Source organism: Alosa alosa, chromosome 12 (genome assembly GCF_017589495.1).
Source record: "Alosa alosa isolate M-15738 ecotype Scorff River chromosome 12, AALO_Geno_1.1, whole genome shotgun sequence".
Classification (NCBI taxonomy): Eukaryota; Metazoa; Chordata; class Actinopteri; order Clupeiformes; family Clupeidae; genus Alosa; species Alosa alosa.
Genome location: NC_063200.1, coordinates 25,494,713 through 25,518,750, shown reverse-complemented (window position 1 = coordinate 25,518,750; position 24,038 = coordinate 25,494,713). Strand labels below are relative to the sequence as shown.

General features: G+C 44.8%; 1 protein-coding gene across 1 annotated transcript; it reads left to right on the top strand.

Annotated features, from left to right (window-relative positions):
- The first annotated feature begins 2,425 nt into the window (after positions 1-2,425).
- On the top strand, positions 2,426-23,777 carry fgfr1b (fibroblast growth factor receptor 1b). Its single transcript, XM_048258935.1, is given in 19 exon segments — positions 2,426-2,966; positions 8,461-8,658; positions 13,711-13,953; positions 15,055-15,141; positions 15,310-15,482; positions 16,118-16,182; positions 16,184-16,239; positions 16,476-16,666; positions 17,736-17,880; positions 19,408-19,598; positions 19,922-20,067; positions 20,692-20,813; positions 21,046-21,156; positions 21,347-21,537; positions 21,683-21,805; positions 21,989-22,059; positions 22,340-22,477; positions 22,732-22,837; positions 23,143-23,777. Coding segments are annotated over 18 exon segments (2,445 nt in total). The 5' UTR covers positions 2,426-2,966; positions 8,461-8,552; the 3' UTR covers positions 23,323-23,777.
- Positions 23,778-24,038: the final 261 nt, after the last annotated feature.

The window sequence follows — 24,038 nt, the reverse complement described above, 5'->3', positions numbered from 1 at the left end:
TTATTGATTTCAGGAAATCGAGAGGAAAAAGCCCTTATAATTGCTTTACACTGTCTCCATAAACATGGGAATGTAAATAAACTGTAAATAAAGGGCCTTTGTAACCAAGATCCACAGGAACTTGATTATTATTTTCACATAATGTGTCATCACTTGGGATTATTGCTGAAGTAAGTAGTATAATGTACCAAGTGTAGAGGATATACATGTTGCATTCATTTTCATTGTGAATAAGCTGATGTTTAGACCCCTTTCCTTCAAGATTACTTCCAGCTTGTTCAAAACCAGAACTTACTCCACTGTTGTTGACCATCTGGGCATGACCAATAAGAACCAGAACTTGGACTTAACTGTGTCAAGCCAAGAGTGTCATTTATGCTAAATCGTAACAAAGGTAATTTTTTATTATTTTTTTATTATGAATTTCTATTAAGTAATGCAGGCAACTTTACTTATGTATAGATTTCAGCAGTTTAGAGCACAAAATACCATTGTGTGGCTGCTTCTCTGTCAAGTCTTGATCCTTTCTCACATGCAATTAATAGCTCACACGTGCAGTTTTCTCAAAGGACACAGTGTAATTGGGGCCAGAGATTTCTCAAATGTTCATGCCATTAACACAAAATCATGCTGAGGGCCTCCCAATAACTCCCCACCCCCATGCACAGCCTGTCAGAGCAACAGCAAAGCTGATCTGCAGATGTGAACGACTGGCGTCTCCCAAACAGCCGACTAGGAGCTTTTTTGCCTTCAAAGACGTCCATTTACCACATCAAACTCTATATAAAAAAACAGGTGGCTTACTTACTGTGTAGTGTGGATTTAGGAAAGATTATTTTACCAGACAATCAGACCTTGTCAAGTGTCGTGGCAGTGTTAAATAATGTTTGCATAAATTACTTTTCAAATTGCGACTTGAGTTAAGAGCAATGCAATCCTGCTAGCTGCCCTGTCATTAACCAGGGTGGCTGGTACTCCTGGCACCTGATATCTCCTTCCTTAAGTTCAGGTGACTTGACTGCGCCATTTGTCCTGGGTTTCACATGCTCACCTCAGGATTCTCTGTATCAAGTTGTAAACATGAGCTGCTGAAACTGGAGGAAGTCAAATACACTCATACAGGAGGTTGGCGGGGGAGCGTTATCAGACCCCTATTAGGGCTTTCAGATATGTCAGTCATGGTGATAGGGTTTGCACTGGAAGCCATTTAATGCACAGAAACAATAAATTTGCTTTGAGCTAATCTTTCTGTAACTGATTAGATCACATCTATTTTTGCCGCTACTTTGAACTTGTAATGTTGTTTTCCTCCATGGAGCACAATTGTTCACTCCAATAGTGGTCCCAATATGAAAACAACCCATATGAAGTCTGACTTCCTAAACCAGGGGGACTTTCTTGTAAGCTACATTTTCTGATAATGACAGTTCTCTTTGCAATTGTAGACCATAAAAATAGATGTTTTTATTCATGCACTTTATTAGCTTCCATACATAATATGTTCAATTTACAGAAGCAGGCCTGTCGTAATGTCTTTTAGTGTAGTGGTAAACTGCTGTGTTATAGGCATTAGTAGAATTATCTTCAGTATACAAAATGTAGCCTAGTATTAGCCTGCAGGATGGTTTTAGAATACTCAAACATGCTTTCAAAAGCAATGGATTCACTGTTTCCTACAACAGGCTATCATTTACATGGTTAAACCCTCTTTTCAGATGCAAGTCTGGTTATGGGTTTCAAACCCATGTTAAGGGGAACTGTTTTTATTTAGGGAAAGAGGAGCCTCGCAATTATTGTCAACAATTGGGTTATGTGCCACTTAGGGGATATTGATGAATCCAATTATCTAATAAGAGCACAGTCAACTAATTATCCTTAATGCACCTTTTAGTGTTTTTGCGGTTCATAATTTTAACTCCGCAAAAGCATCGGCATCAATTTACTAGAAACTGTGGGCCAGTCTAATTGTTTTATCGATGTTTAGTAACCAAACGGGGTCAGGCAACATCATAATGGGTCAGACTTTCTAGTATTTGATGGAAATTATTCCATCCTTGCCTTGTCTCTCCAAGATGTCCGACTGTTCTTAACTTAAATAATAGAATAAAAAAATAATGTTAGAATATGCAATCGATACGTTAGCATAAATGTTAACTTATTTAATTTTCATTAATTAATTAATTATTATATAATAATTAATAAATAAGTATTATCATGACATCCGTTTATGATTGTTTTTTAATCATATGTGTGTTTACATTGGAGACAACATACCTATTCAGATGGCTGGGTAGGCCGACTGTCGCTTAGATGGGGGCGAGAGGGCCAGGTTAAAACTTTTTGAACTCTTTCAAGTGGGAGGTTTCTTCGTGCAGGCTAACAGCAGCGCTCTTCAGTGTACCAACCACACGGTACATGAGGCAGGATAGAAACACAACGAAGGACTGAAAGCGGAGAGAAGCTGGAAGACAAGCAATCGGTTGCTACACTTTTCATTTTCCAACATATGAGCGTGCGTGCTGGAAAGTTGTTTAGCGAAAGAGACAGACCTTAGCCTTATTAAGAAAAAAAATAACTTTTTGGTCTGTTTAGAGGGGGAACACGTCGCCATCCCCCTTCCGAAACAATAAAGCAGAGTTTCCCACGGTTTTGTTAAGATCAGGTTCGTCGAAATGCGCATAGTTCAGTTTAATGCTAATTTATGCTGTTTTATTATCTAGTTAAGCAACCATTTTGCTTTGTTAGTTTACTTAATAAGGGGCATTCACGAGTGATGTTTGAACGGTGACTTTAGATTTCACTCCGCACAACTCGATTTTCGTTCTATGGACATTCCTGGACGCATTGTGGCGCCCAGCTTCTGCCACTCAAACTATTGGAGGATTTAGGATCTGCAGCACTTCACAAAAACGCACAACGTTACCCCACTTTGCTGACAGTAAATATACGTGGAATAGGCTAATCGGGTAAGTTCGTCTGCTGTTATGTTCATCTTGCAACCATGCTGGGTTTACTGTTACAAACATTTCTTATCGAATAACGTTAGGCTAGCCTACCTTTAAAAGGTGGGCCAGAGCTGATGTGATTTCTTGCTGTAGGCTACCAGTCTTGCATTTGTTCGCCTTTTCTTCCTCGAATAAAAAATTACACTGAAGATTTACCTTACATCAATATCAGAAATCCAATGTTACTCTGTGTAGACTGCATAGTTTTTTTTCCCAATTCGCCCTGAGATTCATCCAATCCATATAGCCTACCCAGTGAATGCAAATAAACGTTGTAGTTACTATGTAACTAGTGTAGGCTACTAGTATTACATTAGTTGACTAATGGAGATACATTGTATCCTACACCAACTCCCAGTTTGTTTCCGAATGTGTTGCTTATCTTTGACTCTATCAGGTTGTAATGAAATAGCATAATGAACCATTTTGGTCACTGGTAGTTTTAGGGTGTGAATGTCTGCTGCATGCGGTCCCAGCGGTTTCCTCCACATAAACATCAGAATTCATATAGAGGCGGTTTATGAATTCAACCAGCTGGTGATTCTAGAATGTGCTCCGAGTATCCCCACACAAGATTGAGCTTTTAAAAACTACACATAAAATCCACATTTTGTCGCAAACTACACCACTTGCCATCAGTGTTAGCCCATCTGTGGAGAGTTTGATTTGGTATGAAGTTAACGGTTCTCTAATTTGAGCCTATAGTCCAATTATTGCTCCTTTAATCAGTTGTTCGAAATGAATTATTAACCTCGGTCAGGTCTCCTCGCAGCTTGAGGAATGGCATTAGAATACCTCATTGTTTTGGCATGTGGTTATTTTGCATACCAATGTAAATGAAAATGGCCCTTCGGCCTTCGTGACGTTTTAAATATGCGAGGGTTGTTGATAGGTTTAGGTGCCTTGATGTTTTGGAGGAAAAAAAACAGAGAAGTTGTAGTATAACTATAGTTTGGAAAACTATGTAATTTCACTATCATGGTAGGCCTATATGCAGCCTAACATCTTGTATCTCTCAATACTCAATGCAGTTCACATAGGCTATGTCAGTGTTCAGTGTTCCACAGGTCAGAGTTCAGTGTTCCAGAGGTCTAAAACTTAAATTCAATTCTCTACTGGTGTTTATAATGTTTAAAATACTCATCTTGGGGTGCTTACCTCTATTCAGGAGTATTTTCCCCACTGACACAGGTTGATTGATATTTTCCATGCAGTGTTGCTGCACAGAGAACGGACTAAACTATCTAAATATAGGAATGACTTTGAGTTTTGGTGGACTTAATCATTTGGGACTAGTGATTTAGTAGGCAGCGTTCTCTCTTTGTCTCTAGAGCTCCAGCAGCCTCAGGTGAAAGTGTTGGCACAAGCCCCAGGCCGTTTCAGCACTGCTCAGTCTGTGAGTTATAGCTAAGTGGCATACCCTTCCTTGGCATCTGGAGGAAGGCCAAATTGAATGACTAACTTTGCCTTGCGCTGAAAGAGGATCCCGCTCGGTTTCTGCACCTGGTCAGGCTGTGTTGCTCTCCACCATTTCTCCGTCAACCCCCTCCCCTTCCCCAGAGCAGCCACTGTGACTACCTCTGCCGGTTCCTGGGAGTGCTGATTCCCGCTAATGCTGCCTCCGTGTCATTTTCTGGGCTCTGATAAGAGCAGTGGAATGGGATGCCATTCCTGGGCAAGCTCAGGGAGTTGGCTGTGTAGCTCCAAGAAGGCTCTCTTGCTTCTGGTGAGAGAGAGAAGACATCTCTAACCTCATTTGGGTCACTGGAATAGTCATTGGTTATTGTTCATAATGGGTTTTTGTAGATGATGTATGCATCAGCTGCCATTTATATGTTTACATTTGTACCTGTTTATATTAGCAACACAATGTGTTGTTGATTATTCCCAGAACAGACCACAACTATAGAATAAAATGCCTGTTGAAAATGCCAGTTGTATGTACATTAACATTGAAATTTAGACTGAGCCTGTTTGAGCGATTGTTCATAATAGTTCTGAGGAGTTCAACTCCCCAACAAAAGGACGGGGCCTTAAGCCTGGAGGTGCCACTTCATGGGTGGGTTGAGGGGACTTCCGTGGGAATCTTAGCAGCTACAGGTGAAAGGCGCCTGGATGAATTATCATCACAGACGAGGAGGAGGAGGATGGATGAGGTGGGGAGAGACTAAGACTGAGTAGAGACAGGGTCCCTGTCTCGGAAAACAAACACAGAGCTGAGGAATGTCATGCATGGATGCAGGAGCTCAGTAATTAAGAGCAAGGGTTCAGCTCACAGGGGGGTAGAGAGTCGACCCAAACCTTTAATTATCACAAAGGGCTTATTCACTGGCTTTACCCCCAGCTACCCCCACCAAAGCCTAGGTAGGAAGAAGAGGATTCAGTGTGCCTGGGTGGTAAATATTTAGCCAAATATAAGCCTAACATACCTATTGTTTTCATAGTGACTAGTGTTTTGCACACCATTTGGCATGCAGTGTTGTAACCTCTCACTTGTGCTTGTCAAATTTCATCAACCTGTAAACTTCTCTTGGTGGTGTAAGCAGTTCAACTTTCTCCATTACAGAATTTCTCCTCTCTGGTCTGTTAGATTATTCAATATTTCAGTCATTGTCTCAGTGTAATGTCCCTCAAATCTTGGACAGATAACTATTCACTTCTGGCTTGAGATATGTAGTAAAACAAGCAGTAAAACTTTCGGTATCCATAGTTGTGAGGTAGCTCCTGTGGTATTTTCCACCTCACAGGTAATAGACTTTGACAGAGCTGTACAGGTGTTGCTGACTGTGTTACCATGACGGCAGGAGTGGGAGGCCTACTTTGAGTCATGAGCATGTGTGTGTGTGTGTGTGTGTGCGTGTGCGTGTGCGTGTGCGCGCGCGTGAGTGTCTGTGTGTAGGTGTAGGTGTGTAGGTGAGGCTCTCTGGAAAGGAAGTTCAGGAAAGACGGAATCTCATTCCGAGAAGAAACATTGAGGGCTGTGAGTCGAAAAGTTGAATCTGCTTCCCAAAAACGGCAGCCATCTGTGGGGGTTCATGGGACAAGGCCAGTCGCGAATGAAAAAAAAAAATATTCCTATTCGCAAATGCTGGGCACAGGCACTCCTCTGCTAATCCCTCGTGTATGATAGAGAAATGAATCATCTTCCAGAAAGATCTCGGCATTCTCTCCTGCTGACACACCCATCATGCAAGGTCACACTGGTGTTAAAACATAGGGACTGTGTGTGTGTGTGTGAGTGAGTGAGAGAGAGAAATCTGTATGTGTGGCCATGCAACTATTTGTGAGACACATAATTTGAATGTACATTTGGGAGAGGTAAACAAATCAAGGCAAGAATGAATCTAATGTCTGATTGACCTCAGGCTTGTTTGCTAAATCATTTATTGCCATTCCCATAACTTTGCTTAATGCAGTCTCGCTTTTGTAGAGTCTATTTTAATATTTCTTGTGTTGCCAGAAATGCATATAAGGTGCTGAGATTTCTCACAGGAAAGTCACTGCAGTAACTTTTGTTTTCATAAATCTTTGTGGAGGCTCTCATTAATTTAAGAGATTTTTAAAGTTTACTGCTGGAGAGAGTTATAGGCTCCCTCAATGAAGTGAACTGCATTAATGATATCTTCATAAACCTGATGCACGTGGCCGCTCGGCATTTTTCATTTAAGGGTCGGAGCCTGCATCGGCGTTTTTATCGCTTTGCAGGAAAAACCCTGAAGGACGAAGACCTATAGTGTGATGAACACTTTGCCGTTTAGGCCGTAAAATCAGGCCCCAATAATGTATGGACACGCTTCATTCATCACTTTTACGAGTCCAATCTCAACACAGTCTTGATATCACAGCAGAGAAAGAGGAAGTGTATTTTTCCCCCTCTCTCTTGCCGTCCAGAAGCAGCAGGGGACAGGCTGAGGCCAAAACATGATAGGACATGAAGACGTATGTCAATTAGACCATGTCCCCATGGAGAGCTGACCTGAGGGTCCAGAATCTTTTTACAGCCTTATAGACTTTGAGTAGCCAAGCGCCATGCAGTGCCCTGACAGGAGTTCTGCCTGTTTTAGCCCTGGCCACAGGCATGCTCTTGGTGAGAGGACATCAGAATCAAGAGCCAAGCTCATATATTTGGCTAAATAGAGGAGAAAACTGGAAATATAAAAAGCTTCTGCATTCATGCTCATTTTCCTAAAGAGATTTAGTTTTCTTCCACATGGATTTGAGAGGCAAGACAATCTAATATGTGAAACATATTGTTTTAGATATAGTATATATATAGGTATTGAAGGAGAACTTATGGAAGGGATACAAGTTGGTCAGATGCCAGTCAGCAACACTGCCCTTATTTTAGAAAGCATAACAAATGGATATAATTGGAGTTCTGTGTGTTGCTTTCTCTCAGGGGAGTTTGGAGAGGCAGGGAACAAGTGGGAGCAAATGGTCATTTGCCTAATGGTCGGAGGAGGGTGGCATTAAAAACAACTCTGGGATGGCCAGCCCTTTGTTGTGGGACGTTTGGCTGGGTCTGAGGCGTTGTTGGCCTCCGAGAGGAAACAAGTGACAAGTGGCAATCCCTGGGGGGGATAACATTAACAGATGTGTGCTTCACACTTCATAGACCACCTCTCAACACCTCCTCACAGCTGCTCTTAGCCGTACCGCTAACAGCTATTGCTCTATGAGCTTCCCCCTAAGGAGGTCTACTTATTTTCAAGCTCTTTCAGGCAGAATAGAAATAAACTTCTACAAGTAAATAACTCCTTAAAAAGTGTTCTTTGTGAAAAAGGTTGGTGATGCCTGTAACCACATCTATTTTTCTATTACCGGCGAGAGTGTTTTTATACACTGTGAATTGAATTCACTTCTGGGTCCAGCCCTTGTGTGTATGTTTTGGAAAGATGCACTGTAAAAACTCATTAATCTTCTTCGGCTTTAATAAGCACTGAAAGGGACTGTGGTTTAAGGGGAAGCATTAGTGCCCACCAGATGGAGTTTATAACGGGGTGGCTTTATGGTTTTAGCCAATCAGATAGATCTGGTCTTTGTACCAAGAGCTTTATGGATGGGGGGACTGCTGCTGCTGCTGTGGCTGCTGGTCGTCAGTGGACACGGTCAGGAGAAGACGCTCACTGCGGCTGTCTCAAGGAGTGGCTGAACAGACATGAACTGCACCCTAGTTATGAGTTATGGGAAATGGAAAAATGTAGCCTAAGATCAGCCAGCAGGCTTGATCCCAGGGTCAGTGGGTCAGCTGTCTGAGGGAACACAACCCTTCAAAATAAACGTTCACTGAACTCAATGTTAGTTTGGATATAAGCAGTTTGGATTCAATACATCATGAGAGGCAATGGGGGAAAAAAATAATCGGTCACTTTCAACCCACTCTTCTCCAAAGTCTAATGTTATGATGTGGTCTCTTTGGTTGTTTGATGCTTACATATTCTCTCCCCCTTGACAGGTAGCTCACCTGCAGCGGAGCACATGGCCTTGTGCTGATGCCCCCAGCTGTCTGTCTGAACACGTCGCCCGTGCCTTGCCTCTGCCAGTGGAATGGGCACCCACAGAATGCTGCTGTCATGGAGTCTGCTCCTCCTGTGGACCGTGCTGACCCAGCTGCCGACAGGGGCGCGAGCGAGACCGGCCGTCACCGATCAAGGTACCCACTGACGCATCCCTGCATGCCTAAGGCCTCAGCCACCTGTGGGTGTGTGTGTGTGTGTGTGTGGGCGGGGGGGGGAGGGTTTGTTCTGGTGCTCGTCTGTTACCTTTTGCCTGGAGTTTCTTCTTGTTTTCCTTGGGATTAGCCAGATGTGAATGTGTAGGACTTCCGTCTCTTTGAAAACCAGTGCATAAACACAAACACACACACACACACACACACACACACACACACACACACACACACACACACACACACACACACACACACACACAATTCAGCATAACAAGAGTTTGCGGGTGCTTCAGAAATGACGTCTTTGTTATCCTGCCTTCCCTGGCATCATTATTCCACTTTATGATTTGGTTAACATCCACTGTGTGGTTTAACCTTTTATTCTGCTGGATCAGAATCTGCTGGAAACTTGGAATTGGTGCTGTGATTTCATTATTCCACACACACAGCCCTCTTGTTTGTCTTTCCACTTGTATAAGATGACAGTATCTTTGTCAGCTCTTTCAATAAATTTGATCCAAACATTAATTTTCTCCAACAAGCTAGTGATGCTCAGATATTTGTTTGTTAAGCCAAGACTAGGACCCGTAATAGATATGGGTGTGTTTAATACTGAGCTGTGTCATATAAACATTAGTTTTATAATATAACATAGGCTCCAGATAATTTTCTTTGAGCATGGGGTTGCTTATGAGTGATTGATGGTCTGGCTCTCACTTGGAATGACTTAGGTCAAAAATGATATGGGGGTCGTTTGATGTGAAGCGAACAGAGGACCCCGTCTCCTATGGCAGCCATCTTGGCGTCTCGGCTCCTTCGGCTGTTGCCAGCTCTGTTTTGATGTGGAGTTAACTAGCATGGCTGGAACTCATCAGGCCCCTTTACGCTTTCACGTTCCAGATGCTAATGACTAGCAGTTTTTTTTTTTTTTTTTTTTTTCCTGCTCTCTCTCTCTTTTTGTCTCACACGTTCCTTGGCTTTTGTTGTTGTGCATGCTTTTCTTGAGAAGTTGGACAAGGCCTCTGTTTGCCTCCCGTGATGTATGAATTACACAGACTATGTAATCTTTGAACGATAGACTTGAAAGGATAAGCTCAGTATGTGAAAGCGTCTGGGTCTCAGATGAAATAAGACTTCAGATTATTTTGTGTGGATACACAGTGTATACCCTGCTCTTCCCATTTGACAAGAATTTTACAGTAATGCCTTTTCCACATCTCTGTCTGTTTTTTTTGTCTGAGCAATGCAGACACGATTAGCATTACACTGGTATTCCACAGTATGGTGGTAAGCGACCATAGTTCTCACATTCAGTCAAATGTAGTGTTCTCATTCAAATGGGAGGGTTAATCACTCCTAAGGATGTCTGGTGGGCCTGTAAGCACAGCCTAGCGAGGGTCGGCGTGGCTGAAATTGCTTGCAATTAAGAAACTTAAGCGAGTGCAATTGCCTAAACAAAGCCCAAGAGAATTATACCCTGCGCTTAAATATCCGTCTCAGGGGTAGCTCCCTCTGTCTGGGTTTGGAGGGTGCTTATGTCCTTATGTGCTCACACCTGTGTGTGTGTGTGTGTGTGTGTGTGTGTGTGTGTGTGTGTGTGTGTGTGTGTGTGTGTGTGTGTGTGTGTGTGTGTGTGTGTGTGTGTGTGTGTGTGTGTGTGTGTGTGAAAGTGTGTGTATGTGTGTGGGATAGCTGAAAGAAGGGCTTTATCATAAGTCAGTGATATGGAAGTGTAGGAATCTGGGCGTCTTTTGTGGAAGATGGGGGGGGGTCTTCTCCTGTGCACCTCCCTTTGTTTTGTCGAGGTATTTGGTGTCAGGCAGGGAAGAGCTATCTGCCAGGGAAACTATAAATTAACGTACCAGTGGCCAAAAAAAGAGAACAAAACAAAAAAGGTTGGGTCTCCACCCTCAGGCCGATGTTCACCTTGGAGATCATGTTTCTGGGAATGATGGGAGTTCTCTTCGGCAGAATGAGCAAAGGGACAGGGATTGATGGTTGGCTTTAGCCATGGGAGCAGCCCGGCTAGTTATCATGGGAATCTTTTTCTTCCAAGGGCGCAGGGAGTAGTCAAACTAGTTAGTGTGAAGAAGTGTAGTCTTTCTCTGGGATAACCTGAGCCTGATACCTCCCCTGTCCATACTGCAGTCCTTATGAGATGTTTGTGGTTGTAATTCCCACAACGTATCGGCACATATGCTGCAGTGGTGGCACATCAGCCCATAACACGCACACGCACACACACACACACACACACACACACACACAGATGCCATGCTTTGCACTCACTGGGTCACAGCTTGAGTGACAGCCTAATTTCATGACTCGTGGGTTGGCAGGGAAATAACCCAGCCACGGACTTTCCACATGTTTCCCCTTTGATTTGTTTTTGTTAGCTTTTCCTCTCTTTCAGTCTCTCTTTCTCTCTCTTTCTCTTTCTCTGTCCTTTCTCCTTCCTGCTCTTAGTGCGATGTTGAATACTTTTCAGTGAGAGACCTGGACGCTGCAGTCTGGCAGTCCACAGCACTATTTACTGCTCGGGCAGGAAATCCCAACAGCAATCCACTAGGCCGATTGCTTCCTCTGTGGAACCTCGGCCAAGTTCGATGCCGAACACCAAATCTGGTAGATTAACTACACTGTCACACACGATTTGACTAGCTGCATTTTGCAGTAGAGCGCAGTTTGTGCAGCGTAGTCTGAAAATGTTAAGTCTCACAAGGGGGCTGTGAGCAAAAAAAAACAGTGAAAAAAAAACATGGCAGGCATAGCTCTGGGAGTTTTTGTGAGAAGAGTTTTAGGAAATCAGATGGTCTGAATTATCCCTGCTGAATAGGGGCTGAAACTCAATCCTCTCTCTTTTCAGGGCCTGACTAGTTGAGACCTGCAGTTTTAGGATAAACCTTGGGCAGAGATGACGCGATGTTTGTCTGTGAATTTGAGCAGAATATTTTGGTTGGTCAGGCTGGCTCTGGAATTACATGATAGCCCAAATAAAAACCTGACTCCTTTCAGACCGAGTTCCCCCTTTCCTCCCATGAAAGCATTTTTTTCAGCTTCACACATGCAACCATCTGTTTTACAGCTGAACTTTTGTTGCCTTTTTCTGTCAAAAGAACTCATGTATATAATACCTTTTTGTTTTGCATCCCACAACGTCCTGTTTTATATCAGTGCACAAAAACATCTAAATTGAACTTAGGTTCGTTTTTTTTTTTTTTTTTTTTAAGTCATGGCGGGGCTCCAGAAACAAAAGCTGCTACGAATTTCCGACCCTTCTGCCACCCCGTCTGGAGATTTTATGCCCTTCCCTTTGCATCACTCTCTCTTTCCCAACGTGTTGTTGACTGGTTCCAATTTTGAAGAGAGAACAGATTATGTTTGTTGTTCATGGCTGCCCTGTCTTTGTCCTATCTCCAGTGGTCTGTGCTTATGTTCAGAGATATGCTCTGAATGCAGGCCTACACAGACCGACAGGGAGGGTTGCTGCCCATTCGCACCCTTAATTACAATGCCTTGTTGGTAATTTATGAAGAGGGGCTGTGGCCTTAGGTCAGACCCCATAGTTCTAGATGCCTGTTACCCAAAACTCGGTGTAACTTTGTGAGAGAAAAGATACATTTGTTATATTCTCAGGAGTAGGGTGTGTATTTTGTCCTGTTTGCTCAGGCTCTTAGACCGATGATGAAGAGAAAATCGGAAGAAGTTATAGCTAAGTAAATAAAATGAAACAAGAGTGCACATTGAAGCACATTGATTTTTTTGACTGCACTATTGACTGTGCTCATCAAAACGACTAGGTCCGTGTAGACCCAAGCATGCGCACTCCCATCACTGATTTCTCTGCTCTGATAAGTCACTGGAATGTTTACCAGCGGTTCTATCAGCAGGACCGTCTGGAGGAAACGAGGTAACAGGCTCGAGATCAGCCCAGGGAGAGGGAGAGGGTTCGTACGGCAATTGAGCTGGGGAAAGGGGAGGGTTGGTTGGGGGGTAGAGGGGGTCGCACTGTTTCGAGATCAGATCTGAATTCGTATTGGGGGAGACGTGCCCTCACGCAGCTCGCTTCCCTCCATAGCCTCCTGCACTTCATTCAGGGCTGGGTTTTTAAGCAGAAAGCTGATCCTACCCCCCTTAGCCCTTTTTCCTGCCGGGATTAAGGGGCCTGTGATCCAGGAAATACCTCCCCTTGGCTCAAGTAGGGTTTCCATGACAACTGGCAGGGGAACCTGCTGCTACAGGCCTCCCTGCCTGTCTTTAAACATACCCCCCCCCCCCCCCCTCCCTGGATACCCCACCAACCCCCTCACTTGCCACGGGACCCTCCTGCATTGTTAGACATGTTGCTGAGACAAAAGGAAGGGGATTGGTTTGTTTGACAATTACGATGACCTTAAGCAGGACGGCTGCTTTGGTTTTGAATGAGTATTTTGAGAAACAAAAGTCATGTGTGCTTGGACCTCTATAGCATCAGAGCTTCTCTGGCTTTTGTGTTTACATGAAGAGGGGCTGACTTCATTTCAATCTCAAATGCCTTTAATGAATAAGAGAAGTTAATCTTTCAACTGTTTCCTTTCCTTATTCACAGTGGCCCACAGTTGTAGGTACTTTTGCATACACATCTAAAGTCCTCCTCCTTTTTCACATTAAACCCGACTCCCAGTGGCACAGTTTGATGGAATATTCATATACAGGCCTCAATGATGTAAATATGTGTACGTTTTAGAATTTATTTCACAGAGGGCTGCTTCTATGTGTGTGTCCTCTCTGGCCCCTGTCGGTCTACCCTCTGCTTTCACATTTGGGGGATTCTTCAGTCTGTCTCTGGTCAGCGGTGGCTTTTCATTGGCTGGTGCACTGTTTTATTTGGTGGCGGTTTTTCCTTTTTCTGGCTTCCCCCCACTTTAGCAGCTATTGTCCCTCCAGTCTTGGGGAAAAACTATAAAATCTTTTTTCGTTGTCTCCAAAGCCCCAGACACCCAAATGCATGCCATTTTCTTTTTTTTTTTTGTTTGTTGTTTCGTCCACCACTAGTCCAGTCGGAGGTGAAAATGGAGCTGTACACATTGTTCCCGGGAGAGCGTTTAGTGCTGGCATGCTTCGAGCCTGCAGAGGCGCAGCAGGAGGTCAGGTGGACCAAGCAGGGGGTGCCGGTGGCGCGCGAGGGCCGCGTGCTGGAGATCGAGGCCGCAGAGCCGGCAGACTCGGGCCTGTACGGCTGCTTTAGCCACGGCCCGCGGGGCAACCACAGTGCCTATTTCGCAGTGAACATCACAGGTATGTGCCACACGCTCTGGTGGAGGTATGTGTGAATGACCTTTATGGAGGAAAGCCAATGAACAAGGTCACAGGGTCAAAGGCTGTGAAAGTGCACAGCAGTTATCCTTCCCCCAACTATAAGGAGTATGAATGGTAAACAACTATAAAGTTGTAAAGTTAAACAACTCTTGAACAATCTATCTATCTATCTATCTATCTATCTATCTATCTATTTATCTACCTATCTATCTATCTATCTATCTATCTATCTATCTAAAGAGCATAAATGGTAAACAAATGTTGTCAAAAAAGTTCTTGGCATAACACATCCAAATCCAGACACAAGTGGATTGAAATGATAAAAAGGATTTATTTTAATGGGCTACAAGAATTTAAAAAACAACACAGACATGTATCAGCTTGCCCCCTTCGGGGTGTGTAAGGAGTCCTATGTTTGGTTCATTCATTTATTAATTTAGCTGATGCTTTTATACAGAGCAGCTGACAAAAGGTTAGATGGCTCTCTTCATAATTCACTTTACTTAAATAGTCTTTGCATGGAATGCATTTGTGAATCATGCTGATTGCTCGTGTGAAGGCACCATCGGAGCCCAGAGCCTGGAGCCTGGAGAGGTGGACTCTCTGAACCCCCGAGCTTCTGAGCGCTCTGACAGGCATCTCCTTATGAATCGCCTCACAGTGAGGCAGTGTGAGCATGAGCCTGAACCGCGTCTTGGAGAGACGCCTTGATGGTGACTCACGTCGTTTGAGTTTGTATACGCCACTGACGCAAGTGGTCAGTGCTCAGAGCCAGGCCCTTCTCCACTGAGGGCACAGCTGGGAGAGGCAGGAAGTGTTTGAAGGATCATTTTTTTACTGTGTTGCAAAGCAAATATTTAATTGAAAAATGATGTTTGTTTTTACTGTATGTTTTCTGAAGTGTACAGATGTCTTTTAAACATTTAGTGGTTGAAAACGAATATGTGAATTAGTCAAAATGCTTTGTATCTTTCCCTTTGCAAACCCTTACCCTTGCAAACCTTTGCATCTTACTGTAGTAATGAGGGAAGTGAGCATATCTTTTCACTAAACACTAAATGTTCTTCTCTTTATCTGCAGCTGATGCAGTGGCATCGTCTGAAGATGAGGATGATGATGAGTCTTCCTCGGAAGAGAACAAACTCTCAAGCAGCCAGAAGCTTCTGCGTAAGTCTAAATACACATGCACTTCTCTGTTTGTAGAGCAAATATGTACGTTTGTCAATGTAATCCCATCTATGCAACTTGTAGCTCTGAGTCGTTCATTTATTTGCACACTCCTGTTAGCTCAACTAACCTCTAGAACTTCTCCTCCCATCCTGTCCTGTTCTCCAGCAATGGCACCTAGGTGGGCTCAGCCTGAGAAGATGGAGAAGAAGCTGCACGCTGTCCCTGCCAGCAAAACGGTCAAGTTCCGGTGCCAGGCCAATGGCAACCCCACGCCCTCTCTCCGCTGGCTGAAGAACGGCAGGGAGTTCAAACGGGACCATCGCATTGGTGGCTTCAAGGTGCATCCACCACCACTTTACAGCTATAGTCTTCACTTCATTTGACCAGATCAGTCGCGATCAGTCCTAACAGAGACGTTATACTGTCTTATCATCCCTATGCTGAATATTCAATCCCAGCCAAGGTTTCTGTGTGTGCGAATGTGTGTGTATGTGTGTCTGGGAGTTGGGTTGGGGGAGGGGTGGTTTACACCCTGACTGTGAGGCGAGAAGTTGACACCTCGCCACACAATGGGCAGGTGTGAGCTGCTAAATGGGAATGCCCCCAGGGAAAGCCACCTGAGCCGCCCCCCACCCCCCACCCTGCCATCACACCCCCTGATTAGAATGTACACACAAACACCACGACAGGCTTGGGTTACTCTCTTCCTTTGGCCAACCAGGAAAGCTGTCACAGGTTATCATAGATTGCTGCTCTGAAAGGAAACAAGCTCTGTGTGCATGTTTGAAAGGGCCATTTTGATTTAGATAAACAGGCTGGAAAAGAGACAAATGTATCTACAACTCTCTACAGTATCTGTAGCTCTGTCCATTCACCCACTATCGCATAGAGCCGCTGTAGATATGATGTTTACTCTCCTGCCTTCAGTTTTCCACATGTGCTAATTCCCTCTCCTCCTTACTGACCTCTCTAGCTAAGGGAGCATATGTGGACCATTATCATGGAGTCAGTGGTGCCCTCAGACAAGGGCAACTACACGCTTGGTGGAGAACAAGTACGGCAGCATCAACCATACATACCAACTGGACGTAGTAGGTCAGTTCAAACTTATTTTGTCACTTCATTATTCATTTGTGAATAATTCTCACTAGACTTACACTAATGTTGTGACCTGAGAAGCCTCTGATTGAGTGTGCGTAATGGCGGGCTGTACAACTGTACACCATCCACTTAAGTGAACTTTGTTCAAGCTGTCCGATTGGATTTCTTTAAGTGGGTTTGGGTTGTGTTTCTCTCTCTTAACCTCTCGACCTCTCTGGTGCTCGCCGCAGAGCGCTCTCCTCACCGGCCCATCCTGTACGCGGGTCTGCCCGCTAACCGCACCGCCGTGGTGGGCAGCGACGTGGAGTTCGTGTGCAAGGTGTTCAGCGACCCGCAGCCGCACATCCAGTGGCTGAAGCACATCGAAGTGAATGGGAGTCAAGTGGGGCCTGACGGCCTGCCCTTCGTCCGCATTCTCAAGGTAAGAACCAGTGACCTCTGTTTGCCAAGGAGTGCCTTTTGCTCGTAAACTCGTAAGGCCCTTTTCAAGTCATCAATAAACAGAAAGTATTATTCCTCAGTAGTAAATGTTTTATGAGTAGTACAGAAAGTTAGTCCGTCTTTGTGCATTAACTTTTAACTTGGCGTATGGATGATGATAATAAGTTAATCATTAAAATAATCATATAACCATGACATATCACATGAGATAAAATATGAAATGATATACATTTTTCTGATTCTTAAAAGAAGAAATGTCAGTCATGGGAGAACCACCTTTTTCATGGCTGCTTTTGTTTTGTGGTCCCCAGCACTCAGGGGTCAATAGCTCGGACACCCAGGTGCTGACCCTCTACAATATCACTGAGGAGGAGGGGGGCGAGTATATATGCAAAGTGTCCAATTATATAGGAGAGGCCAATCAGTCGGCCTGGCTAACGGTCCTCAGGCACAAGGCCCAAGGTAAACCTTTCAGATGGGTCGTTGCGGGCCCGCTTGTGGGCCTGGATCATGAGCATGGGTTTCCTGTCTCTCGGTTCCTTACCCCTGCGTTCTCTTGACTCTTGACTGTGCCATGGAACCTCCCAGCAGACCTAGCAAGCAGAATGTTCTAGGTTGCTGATGGAAAGTTCCATGTGGTCCATCTCTGGCGCGTGTGTGTTGAGATGGAGGTGGTTGTGGGTTTTTTGGTGGTGGGGAGGTGTGCTTCCTCCATTCTTTAGGTGGTGATGTGACGGCGCAGGTTCTCTTATGTGGTTTTTTTGGGGGGGGTTGCTATTTTATTTGGTGAGGGTGCTTCTTCTGCTCCTGCTCTCTGAAGCCACTCATGTGTCCCCCTCTCAGCTGAGGGTACTGGGACTGGAGATCGGGTCAAGGAGGGGTTGGGGTGGGATCTGCCCCCCCTTCCTCCCCCTCTCTGGGGTAGCCCTTTCTCCGCTGTCCCTTCCAGGTGCTGTTTCCCCCTATCTCTTTCTCTCTGTGGTCTCTTCCTTCCTGCTCCTCCTGACATTGTGGGTGTCTGTGGGCTCTGCCTCTCTGTTCTCCCGCAGGCGGCCGGCGTCAACACCACGGATAAGGAGATGGAGGTTCTGCTCCTGAGGAACATCTCCTTCGAGGACGCTGGGGAGTATACTTGCTTGGCAGGCAATTCTATCGGGCTCTCGCATCACTCTGCATGGTTGACTGTTGTCAAAGGTATCGGTGCTTTTCCGGTCTCCCTCTGGTCCTGCTTTTCTACCTTTCTTCCACTCTGGGTCTTTACCTCAGTGATTGTTTTCTTGTGTCTGACACTTGTGTTGTAGTAGAGCCTATTTTGTGTGTTACACTCATTTTGTTAAAAATAACACAGCCATACACAAATATAGTACATTTTTGTGGACCTGACTGTTCTGAATCTGGTTGCCATTCATTTACAGGCCTGACCATTTTCCCCATTATATTATTGTTTCATTATGGGTATCACATGAAGCCCACCTAGAAACATCTTATCTTCTAAAACCAATCAATGATTGAAAACACAGACTAAGCCCTTTTACAGTGACACGTGTCTGGCCGTTGTTTTTTTTCTGTTTTGTTGGTCATTTTAGACTTGACTCATAAGTCTGCACATTCACTGCTTGCCAATATTGGGCTGAAAAAACATGTAAATATTGAATTATATATACACAGGTATCATTTAAAATTTCAAAAGTAGTTCAGTAGACATTCTGTTTACATCAGTACTTCTATGATGGATACTGTTTTATCAGCATGACTTTGGCATTGCAGTTGAAGTGTTATTTTCCTATCTACTTATAATGCTGATGCCATTTCTTCCTGTGAAATGTCCTATCAGTATATTGTTTTATGGTGTTTGAGCTGATCATTTGCATCTGTGTTGTCAGTCTCCTGGATGATCCACACATGAACATAATGATCATGCTTCTCGTCTTCTTTCAAGCACAAGTGAAATCGCTTGTGTGATCTTTCTGTAAATGTAATTCTTATTTATCACGGTGCCATTAACACTAAATGCAACATTTATATTCATTCATAATGTCTTAAACATGTCCCTTGTTCCAAGTGTTTAAAGTGTTTATATGTGTGTGTGTGTGTGTGTGTGTGTGTGTGTGTGTGTGTGTGTGTGTGTGTGTGTGTGTGTGTGTGTGTGTGTGTGAGTGTGTGTGCCCAAGAGAAAGAGACAGTGAGAGGTTTAATTGATCTAAGCCTTTATGGCTACCTCTGCGCAGCACACCTGAAAGCTCTCTCTGTAGACCTGCGTTTGGTGTAAAAGAAAGGAGACATGTGCTGCGTGGCCGCCCAGGGTGTTTTGGCGCACACGGGCCCGTTTCATACTTGTGCAGGGAACGGCTGCAGCCTCACACCGGCGGAGAATGTGGGGCGAAATCCTACGCCACAAAGGAGCCATTATGGTGCCACAATAGGAGTTTGTGCTGTCTTCTCAATGCCAATAGTGTCAAATGCACTGGTTGAAAATAAAGCAGGGGCCCTTGTTGCTGTGTGTGTGTGCATGTGTGTCGATGTGTGTGTGCGTGTGTGTGTGTGTGTGTGCGTTCATGTTCACTTCCGATGAATGGGTGGCAGCTGAATGGTTGACACGACGATCTAAATAAACTTGGGAGTTGTCTCTGGGTAAACAGAGATGTCACACCTGCTGGTTCTGTGAGTGCCTGATGTGGGGCTAGCTGTCTGACCTTTGACCTCACTGAACCCTGTCCCCAGCCATGCCCCCGACCGACGTGCCCACTCAGACCTACCTCGAGGTCCTGATCTACTGCGTGGGTTTCTTCCTCATCTCCATCATGGCTGGTGTGGCCACCATCGTCAAGATCCGCAGCTCCTCCAAGAAGAGCGAGTTCAACGGGCAGCTAGCCGTCCACAAGCTAGCCAAGAGCATTCCCCTCCGCAAGCAGGTAACAGAAAGTAGATAAGGGGTTTGAAGCTTTACTCACTAACCACTCTTTCTGCACCGCTTCAGGCTGTGGCTCTGGACAAATACACTCAGGCAAAGTGCTAAAAAAAGCAATACGGAAACATCCTTAGCTATGTTTTCTAGTCTGGATTTTTTAGGTAGTTTTGCTTCATCCATCAAAAGATTACAGTGGCCTCTGCTTGCTGCCTTAAAGAGTACCATTAAGCAGGATACAGCTTGCTCTTCTCTTTCAATCAGCTTTGGCTTGCATTCACCCTGCGTCACTGGGTGCACAGAGTCTGACCTCTCTCTTTCTGCCTGCAGGTGTCTGTGGACTCGAGCTCCTCTCTGAATTCCGGGGCGATGCTGGTGCGCCCCTCGCGCCTCTCGTCCAGCGGGACGCCCATGCTGCCCGGTGTGACCGAGTACGAGCTCCCGCAGGACCCTCACTGGGAGTTCTTCCGGGAAAGGTAAAGGCCTGACCACCACTTACATGTGGCAGTCAAATCAGCTGTGTGACTGCAGAAAATCAGACGTGTGGTCGAGACAACTCTGCTCTGTGATAGAGGGAAAATCTGCTGTGTGATAGAGAATAATCTGCTGGGTGATAGAGGGAAAATCTGCTGTGTGATATAGAAAAATCTGCTGTGTGATAGAGAATAATCTGCTGGGTGATAGAGGGAAAATCTGCTGTGTGATAGAGAATAATCTGCTGGGTGATAGAGGAAAAATCTGCTGTGTGATAGAGAATAATCTGCTGGGTGATAGAGGAAAAATCTGCTGTGTGATAGAGAATAATCTGCTGGGTGATAGAGGAAAAATCTGCTGTGTGATAGAGAATAATCTGATGGGTGATAGAGAATAATCTGCTGTGTGATAGAGAATAATCTGCTGGGTGATAGAGGAAAAATCTGCTGTGTGTTGGGGAATAATCTGTTGTGTGATAGAGGGAAAATATGCTGTGTGATAGAGGAGTAATCTGCTGTGTGATAGAGAGTAATCTGCTGTGTGAAAGAGAATAATCTGCTGTGTGATAGAGAATAATCTGCTGTGTGATCTCTAACATACTGTTGTGTGGGTTGTTGTGTCCCCAGGCTGGTTCTTGGGAAGCCCCTGGGAGAGGGCTGCTTTGGGCAAGTGGTTATGGGGGAGGCCCTGGGGCTGGACAAGGAGAAGCCCAACCGTGTGACCAAAGTGGCTGTCAAGATGCTCAAATGTGAGTTAGGGGTTTACTCAGCAAAATGTATTACCACAGACTTTTATTCTATTGTATTGTTTTAGACAATAGTGGAATTGTCTGTTTTGTAAGAAGATTGGTTGCTTTTTTTATTGCACTACAACAATAAGTTATTTTAATGATGCATCTACGATCACTCAAACAATAAACCCTCAACCAAACCGCACAGTACTGGTTGCCATAACATGGAACTATGTGACTTTAATTTCAGCTGATGCCACAGAGAAGGACCTCTCGGATCTCATCTCTGAGATGGAGATGATGAAGATCATCGGGAAACACAAGAACATCATTAACCTGCTGGGAGCCTGCACACAAGACGGTGAGAGAACTTGTAGAACTGGACTTTGCTAAGAATAAGAATTTTAAGAATAACGATAAGAATAAGAATGTCTTTCACTATGAATGAGAATAATACTCCACTGGACCCGATTTTCATGGTCTATGAAGGGTTTGCAATCCCCTCAAAATGAGTGTCCGCTAAGTAGGCATCCTACCAAATGTGTCCCCAGGGCCTCTGTATGTGATTGTGGAGTACGCCTCTAAAGGGAATCTGAGGGAGTATCTGCGTGCCCGTAGACCTCCTGGCATGGAGTACTGCTACAACCCTGACCAGGTGCCATCGGAGAGCATGTGCATCAAAGACCTTGTCTCCTGTGCCTATCAGGTGGCACGGGGCATGGAGTACCTGGCATCCAAAAAGGTGAGATTGGCAAACACACTTTGAGTTGTGACTGGCTTGTTGTAGTTAGCTTAAAGGAGAAATCACGATGTTTCTACTGAAAAGCTTGTGAATGTTTTGCAGCTGGGCTTACTTTCTTTTGTGTGTGTGTGTGTGTGTTTGTTAGTGTATTCACAGAGATCTCGCTGCCCGGAATGTCTTGGTCACAGAAGACAATGTGATGAAGATAGCAGACTTTGGCCTGGCCAGAGACATTCATCACATAGATTACTACAAGAAGACAACAAATGTGAGCATGAAATCATTGTTCAATCCATTTACAGATGTAAGTTATTTTGTGTGCTAAGATTACCGGTATATTTGATTTGGTTAACAATTTCTATTGTTTAGAGTATATATCACTTCAGGGGTCGCTGCACTCTGCTGTGTTGATGTGAGTGATTGCTAACAGAGGCTCTATTTTGCTTCCCAGGGCCGTTTGCCTGTGAAATGGATGGCACCGGAAGCTTTGTTCGACCGGATCTACACGCACCAGAGCGATGTGTGAGTCATCACTGAAGCTCAAATGATTAATTAATGCCTCCCTGGGTCTGTGTACCAAGCTGGTCGTATGCCAGTGTCGGCTGGGAGGGATAAAATAAGTGTTTATTTTCACAGTCAAATTTATTAATCTTTGGTGACTGCTATAAATCTTAGTGTGGAAAGTGCCTCCGCATTATTTCCATACAGTAAATTTACCCAAGTCGGAATCTGTCATGTCAACATAGATTTTGGAAATCATTTGTGTGGCTTGCCCAAGGCTTACTCGTGGATGTTGTCGCAGGTGGTCTTTTGGGGTGCTGCTGTGGGAGATCTTCACCCTCGGTGGGTCTCCATACCCAGGGGTGCCTGTGGAGGAGCTCTTCAAGCTCCTGAAGGAAGGCCATCGCATGGACCGGCCGTCTGCCTGCCCGCAGGAGCTGTAGGTGTCACCACACAGCACGCCATTTAGGCTGACTTTGTAGCTTTCACTTCAGAAATATTCTGATAAATATTTGGTTATTTGTGCATGTGTATATTTGGTCTAGTTCAGTATTCCCGGCTTTACCAAAGTTGTTTGTGTTTCCATTAGCAACTGTTTACTCTTTTCTACCCTCCACCTCAGCTTCTAAAAAAGTTTGTGTACCGGTCTACTCCGTTTTACTGCTGCAATAAATGGGGCATTCTTCTCCTCAGGTACCTAATGATGAAAGACTGCTGGCACGCCGTTCCTACTTACAGGCCCACATTCAAACAGCTCGTCGAAGACCTCGACCGCATCCTGTCTATGACAGCCAACCAGGTGAGCACGCTGAGTCTACACACGCCCACAGTTGTAGATATTGGCTCAGGTGTCATAGATATTGGCCTTCACTCTGTAAATCTTGGCTCTGACTTTTAGATTTACTGGAATCGCTGTCTTAGCAAAACACCTTAGCTACCATAAATAAAAATGCTGACAGCAACATATGGTTAACCTACTGTACTTCTGGCAAAAGTGAAGCCAGGAAATTCGTTCCCCTCCCTCCTTATGTTTTGTGGTATTGGAGCCCCAGTGACAGTTTGAATTTCATACCATCTCACACTTGTCTGTGATTCCATTTGTAGGAGTACCTGGACCTCTCCGAGCATATGGATGCTCCCTACTCCCAGGTCGTCCTGGATACCCGTAGTTCTACGTGTTCTTCTGAGGTGGACTCAGTCTTCTCCCAAGATGCTGGGGTCGAAGAGCCCTGCCTTCCTGCCCCCCATTCCCAGACCACCAGTCGGACCTTTAGGAAGCACTGAAGGCCCCTCTGAAATTGCCAAATAAATTTTCCCATTTCTCCCAGGTTCCACGCTAATCTCCAGGCAAAGGTTCTGCGTCCTTTTCATAAATGCACAGTGTCACAGAAATGGTCACTCTCAAGCCTGGCATCTGATACAGAGGAAGGACTTGTGGCTAGAGCAGTGCCTCATGGGAAAATCAGAGATTTTTGAAAATAAACTGAAGGGTTTGCTCACTGCTTTCACCGAGCTGCTTTTCTCCAGTTCAAATACCTCGTCCCAGCACATATGACAACAAGGGTTCGCATCTGACGGACCATTCACATTCACTATGGACAATTGGCCAACGTCAGCTGCGTGAGGAATGACTGATGGTGACCGAGTGACTGGACGAGCAGCTGGATTTCTTGGCTGGACTGTCACAGCTCTGAGGAGGACCCAAGGCCTTTAGGCTGGAAGAGACAGCTACTACATATTCAGCTGACATTGTTGCTTCGTCTTTGCATTCTAAACACATTCATCTTTTTGGCCTTGTAGACGGACCCGTGCATTTTCAAGCAGGCGCTTGACGTGAAGGCTCTGAAAGGCATTAGAAATGGTGTGGGCTTATAAAAGAGTGGACATCATGCCTAATAGGAACTGAACCAAAGGAGGCATTGAGCCGAAAGTTCAGGCTCTCCTTGGCATTCGATAAGTGACTCAAGTTGAAAGATCACCATACCTTTTATAGAGTAATT